Source organism: Panicum virgatum, chromosome 3K (genome assembly GCF_016808335.1).
Source record: "Panicum virgatum strain AP13 chromosome 3K, P.virgatum_v5, whole genome shotgun sequence".
Lineage (NCBI taxonomy): Eukaryota > Viridiplantae > Streptophyta > Magnoliopsida > Poales > Poaceae > Panicum > Panicum virgatum.
In genome coordinates this window covers 3336031-3346915 of record NC_053138.1, presented here as the reverse complement: position 1 = coordinate 3346915, position 10885 = coordinate 3336031, and the positions used below count along the sequence as shown (strand labels likewise).

Sequence of the window (10885 nt, the reverse complement as noted above, 5' to 3'; positions counted from 1 at the left end):
GGTGTTACAGTGATGCACCGTGGTGATTGGAATCGGTGCAGGAAGAAGTGACGGCGGTGTGGTTTGTGTCGAAGCGGTCTGGTTCCGTGGTGAAGCCGTGGAAGTCGCTGAGCTCGAGCAAGGCACCGGGCGTCACTGGGCCAAGGAGATTCTCCTACGGCGGAGGACCTCTACTTCTTCACCATGGGTCTCGCCATGCTGCTGGACTTCACGGTGGTGCTGTACATCCAGGAGAACGTGGGATGGAGGTGGGGCTTCGGGATCCCGGCCATCGGCATGCTCATCTCCATCGTGTTGTTCCTGGTCGGGTACCCGATCTACATGCTGCACAAGCTCGCCCGTTCATGCGGATCGCGAAGGTCGTCGCTGCCGCGTTCAGGTAGCTACCAGAAGAGGCGCGACGAAAGTCGCGGGGAGTCTGATCGGGAGAGACGGAGGTGTGCGCATATTTACGTACAAGAGAGGTCAATTTGCCAATTGTTAGTAGATGAGAAATTAGGATGGGGAACTATTGAAGAGTGTTTTTTTTTTCTTTTCTCCCAAAAAATAAGAATGAGGAAGAGAGATGGAGAACTCTTAGAGATGCTCTAATCTCTCAAAAACCTGCCGGTTCCAATAATTAGTCAAATCATCAATAATCTTTCCTGAAGATCCTGATGCCCTTCCAGCGCGACTCCATGCAGCTGGAGGCGTGGTTCTGCGCGTACACGCCGAACTTGAAGTAGTGCGAGTCGACGCCTCGGCCCGGCGCGCGCAGCCGCTCGACGCCGTCGACGAACACGGTCACCGTCGACGCGCCCACGTCGTGGACCACGTTGAGCCGGAACCACCGGTCGTAGATGCCGTCCTCGACCACCTGCCGGTCGTAGTACCGCAGCGCGCCGCCGTAGACGTGCAGCATCAGCGTGGTGGAGGACTCGCCGGCGCCGAACACCTGCATCACGGACACCCCCGTCGTGCCAGACGGCACGTAGCCGTAGCCCTCGAACTGCCACACTCCGGAAGAGTAGTCGTAGTCCTAGAAAGAAAGAAGAATTAATTAATTGATAACCCAGATCTGAATCGAAATTCATTCTCTGTTCGTTGTACATGATGAATGAACTCTCTACTTGCTTGTATCTGAACTATTTGTAATTAAAACCTACTCTATGTGACAAGCAAGATTGCATTGTTTACCTTGATCCTGATCTCGATCTGTTCTGGGGCTTGTGTTGCTGTGGGGGTCGTGGGGCTCGTCGGAGGACAGCACCCACAGCTGCCGCACGCCGCCGTGGAACCTGTACCGGTCGCCGCTCGGCACGTCGTACGGGCGCTGCAGGAAGAAGTTGCTCTCGCTCAGGCTCACCGCCGTGAACCCCACCGTCGGGTCGCCACTGCCGACAGAAGCAAGGGGGGCGCGTGACGCCGCCGCCGCCGGCGACGCCAACAAGGCGGCTACTGCAACCATGCAGATACAAACACTACAGGCAAGCCATGGGAGGGGCAGGAGGGCCGCTTGATGAGAAGCCATTATTGGCATAGTATGCAGCAGCAGCAGCTTCGTTCTGCCTTGTCTTCCTCGCTCGTTTAGCTGAGGTGACACTTATGCAGCTCTGCTAAGCTGGCTTTTGTGAGCATCTGCAGCTAAGCTTCATGTGGCTTAAATAGAACAAGGCTTGGGGGATCTTACTAAACTGGGGAGATAGATACAGACAGGTTTCTTCTACAGAAAAATGCAGCTTTGCATGATGTAGGTGTTTACACATACAAGATTGGTTGGTTTCAGTTGTTTATACTGAGAAAGGGTGGTAACTGTTACTCGATCTGTTCGTGTATTCTAGTGGCACCAGGCCAGCTGGCAGTCAGTCAGTCAGTGCATGCAGACTGACTGATTTGTTTTGTTCTGTTTCCAAATTTTAACCTAATAACACAGTGGGATGATTTTATCTATGGTGAATGAATACATCGCTGATGGCCGGTGCTGAACTCTGTAAATTTGTAGGCTTCCCCGTGTGCTCATTTCTGGCCTCGGAATAGCCTATGCATCCTGTTTTCACTCAAACAGGCAATAAAAATTCAGTGCAGTTTTCTTTTATTTAGTCTCACAAAATAGAACCGTATTTCTTTTCGAGTTTTCTCATTGGTTATTATATATTTATATAGACATAAAACGTATTAATGTAGATGACAGCTTACAGTAACCGTTTACAGTAACCGTAAGCTGAATATCATTGGTAAACTTAATTCACTACAGAAGCATTGTTTGATTTTTTGGAAGGCCAACAATGTACACAGCAACACAATGCAATTCTGTTGGATTATTGTTGCTTTGTGGTGTAGGGATAACTCATTTGGGCTTTTTTTTTTGTGCGCGTTTGTGGATAACTCCTGACTCGTGTGCGTCCACAAGGATTGCATGAGCTCGATCAACTCCCCAAGTGGAACCCGGCGGCCCAAAGCTCAGGGCTCAGTCCACTCCCGTATTGGCGTATTGCCCATGCCGTGGAGTTATCCACAAACCGGCCAACCCGCTGTGCTCGGTCAAGTCGCTGCCAACCGCCCGCGCCGCGCGCGCGAGCAAACCAAGCATCGCTTCGTGATCGTCTCCGATGATCCCAGGACCCAGCAGGCGAGGCTATAAATTGGGCAGCTCGGTGGCGAAACGAGGCAGCCCATGCCCGCCGCAGGAAGGCGAGCGAGCATGGAGCTCACCACGTAGCTCGAGCAGCGCCGGCGGCTCGAGCGGGAAGCGAAGACGACGACGACGCCATCCGCGTCCACCGGCGACGGACCGACCAGGGGGGACACGGCGCCCCGCTCCTCCGTCCCGGGAAGGGGGCAAGGCCGGGACGTGCGCAGCTCGTCTCTCTCGCCCACGACAACTCCGTGCCATGGGCCTAAGCAATGGAGCTCCGTGGCGCCGCCGTTGGCCGGCCGCCAATGATTACGCATCCGGATTCTAAGCCTCTCTCTGCTCGTGGAAGAGCGGATGAGAGCACCCACCCCCTGCTTTCCCTTCTCTGCTTCTGCTTCTGCTTCGAGTTAGTTATCTGTTGTTTTCTTATGATCTTTATTGTGTGAATAATAAAGGGACGTCATTCATTCCTCACTGAACATTCAGTTTTGACGCGGTGTGACCTTATTTTTCCTCTATTTCCTTTTCTTTCTGGGCGTGCAAGTGCAATGGGTGAAGGACAAATTTCTTCAGATAACTAGTACTGCCTGCTGGACATATTTCTGTGCAGAGGTTATCGATCCCTCCCAAGGCAGTGTAGATCGGTTTATGGTTGATTAAATCATGACTCTGTCACATGTTGATTTTAGTTATGTGAGGGACATTATACATATTCTGATTGTTGTCAGGCAATCTAAGATTGTTTTCTGAATTTTTACTGAATCTGAACAGCTGATAGCTAGGAGAATGACTGGAGCACGGCCGATTGTTTTCAGGCAACTCAACTGTAGGTCGCGTGAGCGTCAACAATTAGCAGTAATGTGCAATAGAAACATCACTAATTCATCTAAGGAACCTCTTAATTTTCCGCGCTGCTTCTGATGAGGCTATGGAGTTTGTCGGCGACCTCCTTCATGGTCGGCCTCTCCTCGCCGACCATGCTCAGGCACCGCATCACCAGCTCTGCGGCCTCGTCCAGCACCTCCACGCCGACCTCCTCCCTAACCCGCCGGTCCATGACCTCCCGGTGCCGACCGGCCTGCGCCGCGGTGATGAAGAAGAACGCGAGCCCCCCTTCCTCCTCCTCCTCCTCGTCCTCCACCGGGACGAACGCCTTCCTCCCGGTGAGCAGCTCCAGCACGACCACCGCGAAGCTGTACACGTCGCTCTTGCTCGTGAGCTGGCTCGTCAGCAGGTACTCGGGGTCGAGGTACCCAAGCGTCCCCTGGACCAGCGTGGCCACCGCCGCCTCGCCGGCCGGCGCCAGACGCGACGCGCCGAAGTCGGACACCTTGGCCGCGAGGTCGCCGTCGAGGAGGATGTTGGCGGACTTGACGTCGCGGTGGAGGACCGGCGGCGACGCCGACGAGTGCATGTACGCGAGCGCGTCCGCGGACTCGGCCGCGACGCGGAGGCGCGCGCCCGGCGGCAGCTTGCCCTCGCCGTCGTCGCCGTGGATGTGGCCGTGGAGGCTGCCGTTGGGGACGTACTCGTAGACCAGCACGGGCACCTCGACCTCGAGGCAGCAGCCGAGCAGCTTGACCACGTTGCGGTGGTTAATCTGGGAGAGGATGAGCATCTCCCGGGCGAACTCCTTGACCTGTTTCGCGTCGACCACCCTCGACTTCTTGACCGCCACGGCGGAGCCGTCGGCGAGGACGCCCTTGTAGACGACGCCGTGGCCGCCGCGGCCGAGGACCCGCGCCTCCGCGAAGCCGTCGGTGGCCCTGCTGATCTCCTCCTCGGAGAAGATCTTGAACGCGACGCCGGCGCTGGCCAGCGAACCCAGCTGCTGCTGCAGGAGGATGCCGCCGTTCTGCTCGAAGAACCGCCGCTTTGCTTGGAGCAGCCTCCGCTTCTGACGCCACAGGTGCGCCGAGAAGCCGGCCAGCAGCAGAAAGAACACGCCGGCGCTTGTAGCTGAAACAACACATGGATGGCAACAGAAACAAACAGCACTCATCAAAAACCTCATCACTAATTGTAGTTCATCCACTCACTGCAGTACCTATGACGGCCTTGAGTGCTGCACTGAATTTGCTGTCCGGGCGGCAGCCATCCAGGATAGTTGCATTCCCACTGGATCCTTCGGGGCATTTGCAGGTGAAGCTGCCCGGCGTGTTGACGCAGTCGCCGTAGCACGGGAACTCTTCCCTGTGCTGGCACTCATCGACATCTGCGGTTTGATCCATGATTCATCATCAGAGATGAGATCGAGAGACAACTTGGTAAACTTTCTTCAGGCCAACCTTCTTCATGGAGCAGAGCAGAGGAGCACCAAACCTGTGCAGCCGTCGATCAGGTAGGGGTTGCCCTGGTACCCGTCGGTGCAGTTGCAGACGTACCCGGGCCCGTTGGCCGATTCGAGGCACACGCTGTGCGCGCTCCGGCACGCGTAATTGTCAGGGTCCCGCTGCGCGGCGGCGCAGCCCCCCGGGGCGTCCCTGATGGCCCAGTCCAGGACGACGGGCACGGCGAAGTCGCCGGTGCGGTTGAAGTGGGAGCCGGCGAGCCAGAACCACCACGAATCCACCATGAACGCGTAGGCGCAGGCCGTGGTGTTGTCCAAGAACGTCGTCTCCTCCTGGCCGCGGCGGCGGCGGCCGAAGCTCCCGAGGTGAGGGCTGTAGGAGGCGAGGCCGAGCGGGATGTTGCTCTGGCAGCAGCCGTCGTCGCCCCGGCACGACCCCGGCAGCGCGCGCTCCGACGGGCGGCACACGGACATGCACCCCGTGACGTAGTACCCGTCGCCGTCGGTGAAGTAGGCGAGGCCGGGGCACCCGACGGACACGAACTTGCTCTTCATCGACGAGAAGAGGAACGCGCTGCCGTTGAGCGCCATGGGGTAGTGCTCCCGGAGGGTGACGGCGCGCCCGGCGGGGTCGCCGGGGCGGTCGTAGCACGCGCGGCTGGCGTTCAGGAGCACGGTGGCCTCCGCCGCGGGGAGCGAGATGGCGGCGACCTCGTGGCCGTAGCCGGCCACGGTGAGGCGCGGCGGGCGGCGGGCGTCGTCGCACCGGAGCCGGAAGCCCCCCGCGGCCGCGCCGCGGTGGCAGCCCGCGCCGATGCCGAACGGGTAAGGGACGGTCACGTTGCCGCACCGCCGCCGGCAGCCCGGCGGCGGCTGCGACGCTGCTGGTGGCACCACTGGAAGGGAAAGAGCCAGGTACAGCAGCAGCCACGGCAGCTCCATTTTTGCTGCCGTGGATGGAGGAACATGGATTGATTTGCAACGAGAGAGGTCAGGAGACGCAAGAGGAGATCAAATCCAGCGTCGATACGACACGCACATCGTCGTCAAGTCGTTTTTCTCGGCACGGCTGCAGTGGCAGCTTCAGGTAGCGCCGGCACCGGCACGGCGGCATCTGTTGCACCAGCCTGCGTAACACGTCATTACGTCGAGGATTGACTTGACCTTGAAGTTGAAGCAGCCAGTCTCCAGTCCGCTGTCCGCACAGCAAGGCCGGCCGTCGAATCAATGTGAAAGTCTAGTTTGCACAGTATGCGACTATGATTATACACAGCTTAGCTAACGTCACGCGATAATGATGCCAACAGATTCACCTTTTCTTTAAAAAAAATCCAAGTAAGGGATATATCGTCAACTGAAACACGTGGTTAGGCACAGTTGCGAAGAGATACATCGTCAACAACTCAACATCATTCAAAGGGACACCGGAGAGAAATTCATCATCGACATAATTCTACACAAATTAATTAAAAAATCAAGCTTCACACGGGCAAAAGAGAATCTTTCTCCTCGAGCGGCGCATACTCTCTCCTCTGCAATTCTACCCCTGCCATCGACATGGCTCAGATTTGGGCGATCAAGCTCCCCACTAAGGTTAAATTCTTTGCTTGGCTGCTCTTTCATGGTCGACTTAACACCCGGGCTCATCTTTTCCATCGAAACATCAAGCCGTTAGAAGAATCTTGGTGCCCTTGCTGTAATGGCATTCTTGAAACTGATTAACACATTCTCGTCGACTGCAATGCTGCTGCTGAGACTTGGAGGCGCCTGCACGATACCATTCAACGAGACACGTTCCGCCGACCTTGGGATATTCAAGTGGCAGATTTTCTTCCGGTGACTGTCAAACTCGACATGCTGCTTCTTATCCTCTGGCACATTTGGAAGGCGCGCAATAGTCTCGTGTTTGAACGCCACATCTCTTCCTCAACTGACATTGTTCGAAAGGTCCTTCAGGATCTTGATGCTTGGAGTTGCCGGTACAGGAAATTGCGATCAGAAATTCAGGCCTGGCGCGTCTGGCTCACAAGTTGTATTTCTTAATTGTCTCCACTTATGCTGTACTCCCATTCTCCCTCATGTATTTCCTTAACCTCGGAATGTCGAGTGCTGCTTGTAACAAACCTCACAAGTTTCAATGAATAGTAGGTGCGAGATCCCCCCATACCGTTCAAAAAAAATTGTATAAACCAGGAAATGATTTAGAGGAATTACTTGCTGACAAGCCATGCTTCAACTACTGTCCCTCGGGTCATAGATAAGTAAAATTTCACTGGGACCGGACGGTTTTACCGGCCTCTTCAACCGGACGGCATGGAACATCATCAAGCCGGACATTATGCGTGCCTTTCATGCACTTTGGGCACTTGACGGTCATAGCTTGTATCTGATCAACCAAGCATACGTCGTGCTACTTAAAAAGAAAAATGATGCCTCGGAGATCACTGATTTTCAGCCCATCAGCCTTATCCACAGTTTTGCAAAACTATTTACCAAGGTACTGGCTACAAGGCTTGCTCCACTCATGCCCCAGTTGGTTTGGCAAAACCAGAGTGCATTCATCCAGGGGCGCATGATCCATGAAAATTTCCGGGCAGTGCAACTCACAGCAAAACTCTTGGGCCGAAAGAAGAAACCCTCTTATCAAGGTTGATATTGCCAAGGCCTTTGACACAGTTAACTGGTCGTTCCTTTTCTCGCTGCTTGAGCACATGGGTTTCTCTCATCGATGGATTAATTGGATTTCACTGCTTCTCTCCTCGGCCAGCACCAAGATAATTCTTAATGGCATGCCTGGCCGCCGCATCTGTCACGCCAGGGGACTGCGTCAAGGCGACCCACTCTCGCCACTTCTATTTGTTTTGGTGATGGAAGCACTCAACGCCATGTTCAAAGCTGCTGACCGTGGGGAGCTACTCACATGCCTGGATGAGAAAGCTAAAGAGAGGGCTTTTTTCTATGCGTATGATGTTGTCATTTTTCTCTCGCCTAAGCAGCAGGATTTAGTACTAACGCGACTGATCTTGGAAGTCTTTGGGCAAGCTACTGGCCTTAGAATCAATGAAAACAAGTGCCTCATCTCCCCTGTTCATTGCGGCCTGGAGGACACTTCGACTCTGATGCAGTATTGCCCCGGCAAACTGGCGCCCTTTCCCATTACTTATCTGGGCATTCCACTGGCCGCCGGCAAACTGAGGAAGGCAGATCTTCAACCGTTGGTTGACAAAGTTGCCAACTGTCTCCCAGCTTGGAAAGCCTCCCTACTCAACAGAGCTGGTCGTACTGTGCTGATTAAAGCCAAGCTCTCTGCCATCCCCGTACATACAGCCCTGGCTATTGAAATATCACCTTGGGTTACCAAATGCATTGACAAAATCAGGCGCTCCTTTCTTTGGAATGGCGCAAATCTATTATCTTATTATTTGGCTAACAAAAAAAGCCTCCACATTCGCTCTCAAGATCTAGAAATTTCTATGTTAATCGGAGAAAAAAAAATTACTCACCACTGACATTACGATAAAATTTGCCCAAAATACCCTTATGCCTAATTAAAATTAACCCACCACTTCCATTAAAAAATAATCTAAAATACATATATCTTATGTATATGAATTGCGATAACTTAAGTCATGGAAATAGAAAACTTATTTGTACACACGAATTGGGAAGATTAAAATATAAAGCAACCACCTTTTGAGCCTACAATCCAATCGATCTCACATATACAGATGGTTGAGTGTTCATCTTGATCAAGTTATAGCTTAGCCAGATATGGGACACCGGAAACGCGACTAGCAGGAGCAGTAGTCCATGACGGCTGTGAGTTGGCCCGAAAGAGTAATAAGCAGTGTTGTTATCAGGCTTGAAGACGGTAATCACATGTAGTTGAGAAACGGACGACTGGACGAAGTAACATGTTGAGCAAGACAATCAAGAGTTCGAGACAGCGTGCGGCGGCAGCGATACAAGATATTGTCGGTACCCTGTAACAGGGATACCCACTCTTACTGCGGCAAGACAGGACCCGCGTAGTTATCCGTAACTGCGCACAAAGGACAGAGTAGACAGGCCCCACGGGTCAGGCCCTTTCCTCTCCAAGCCAGTGGCCCCGGACCCGCCCTCCGCCTGGGGATGGGTCCGGAGACGCCAAATGTCCCTAAGAAAGGAAAACTCCGAGCTGACAGCCGAGGCCTCGGACCCCCGATAGGGGTCCGGGACCTCCTGCGTCCATCCGGACCTCCCTTACCGCGTGGGGGTCCGGAGCCGCCACGTGACCCGGAGGCACGGGCGCGGACTCGAGCGCAAGTCTTCCAGTGAGCCGCCACATTTAATGCAGATGGTTGAGGCGTGCTCTGTAGCCGCAGCACGCGGGACAGCCTTTGTCAGGCCTCACTGTGCACCGCGTATTACCAAGGTACACAGTGTAGCCGCCTGTGCCACACCCGCGCAGAGCCCGTCTGTCGCATTAATTGGATACGACGGCACGGCACTTTTCCATCATGCCTCCTACGCCGCAAGCTACGCGGCCCGTTCAGCTACGTGGCAGGCAACGCCGCTAGCTATGCCTGGCGCCACTCCGACAAGACAGCGCCCTGGACACGCCGGACGGAGGATTCCGGGAGCAGGCAATGGAATCCAGGAGAGGGATCTCCTTCGCCTTCGACGCCATAATTATGAACAGTACGTTATCTTGTACTGCATCGTTGGGCCCACCTGTCGGGGTCCCAACGGCCATGTACGCGCCCCCTTGAGATATAAAAGGGAGGCGCTCGCTGTACACAAGGGGGAACAGGCTCTCCAAACACACACAAGCTCTCGCGAACTCTCTCGAGGCAAGGCAATACAACACACAGTGGACGTAGGGTATTACGCTCCGGCGGCCCGAACCACTCTAATCCCGCTGTGTTCATCGTGTTCTTGAGCGAGATCGAACTAGGACTAGCTAACCCCTGAGTACACACCCTCTGGACTTAGGCGGGTGCCTTCCGCCACCCGGCTGTGGTTTGCAGCACCACGACAGATATGATAACAAAGATGGAAAAAAAATCACAAATCATTTATTAAGCAAGCAAGAATCAAGCGAGATAAAAAGTCATTTTTTATTTTCCCAATCTCTATTGCTAACACACTTGCTTCTTTATGTATATTCGGTCTCAAGACATATAAATAATCATGCTAATCAAAAAATGAATAAAAAATATTGACCACTACAATTATGATAATATTAGCCAAAAATATTGCTATGCCTAACGGAAATAACTAATCATTGCTGTTATGAAAACATTAATAAAAAATACCTTTAGCTACCTTCTTTGCAAAGATACCTCAAGTTATGATAATTATCAACTTATATTATTGATTAAAAAATAAATCCAGCAAAATTTATTTAGTTAGAATAGGATCAAGTTAAAAGAAAAGAGAGATTGACCAATGGAGATAGTAATAGAGCCCTAACAAAAAAAACTTATGACAATATATCTACATTTAAATTACTTTTAAGAACTAGACATAAAGTGCGATAGTAAAAGAACAACATAAAGAAAAAATATAAATTTAATAATAATAATGATACCAATATATATAAATATTTAGATTCTCGATACTAGCTACGCAAATGCGCGGGCCATCTCACTAGTTCAGCAAAAAATGGGTGCTGTGCTATTGCTTGGCCAAAGGTTTGTCTTCCACCTGATATTGGCGGTCTGGGTATTATCAATCTCGAAATCTTCGGTTATGCGCTCCGGATGCGGTGGTTATGGTTGCAAAAAACAGATAGCACCCGGCCCTGGTCAAATCTGCCGGTCAAGCACAATCCAATCGTGGTGGCCATGTTTTTCGCTTCTACTACAGTGCAGCTTGGTGATGGCGCTAGCACGCTGTTCTGGGAGGATAGATGGTTGCAAGGGCACTCCGTCTCGGAGATCGCACCGTGTTTGTACAATGCCGTTGGTGCTCGTACTCGGCGCTCACGCTCTGTAGCC

At 53.0% G+C, this 10885-nt stretch overlaps 1 protein-coding gene and 1 pseudogene across 1 annotated transcript; both read right to left on the bottom strand.

The window, feature by feature from the left end:
* Window positions 1–631: 631 nt before the first annotated feature.
* Window positions 632–1687, bottom strand: LOC120700357 (annotated as a pseudogene).
* Window positions 1688–3332: 1645 nt separating this feature from the next.
* On the bottom strand, window positions 3333–5977 carry LOC120696834 (putative wall-associated receptor kinase-like 16). Its single transcript, XM_039979849.1, has 3 exons — window positions 4937–5977; window positions 4662–4829; window positions 3333–4573 (listed from the first exon to the last, which is right to left on the bottom strand). Exons 1-3 carry the CDS (start codon window positions 5844–5846, stop codon window positions 3513–3515), a joined length of 2139 nt encoding a protein of 712 aa, XP_039835783.1. The 5' UTR covers window positions 5847–5977; the 3' UTR covers window positions 3333–3512.
* Window positions 5978–10885: the final 4908 nt, after the last annotated feature.

Excerpts from the sequence above, each read along its gene's own strand:
- LOC120696834 (XM_039979849.1), bottom strand. The coding sequence starts at position 5,846 with ATGGAGCTGCCGTGGCTGCTGCTGTACCTGGCTCTTTCCCTTCCAGTG. Across the intron at positions 4,830-4,936 it reads CCTGATCGACGGCTGCACAG|ATGTCGATGAGTGCCAGCAC; the intron begins GTTTGGTGCTCC and ends ATCAAACCGCAG. Across the intron at positions 4,574-4,661 it reads AGCACTCAAGGCCGTCATAG|CTACAAGCGCCGGCGTGTTC; the intron begins GTACTGCAGTGA and ends GTGTTGTTTCAG.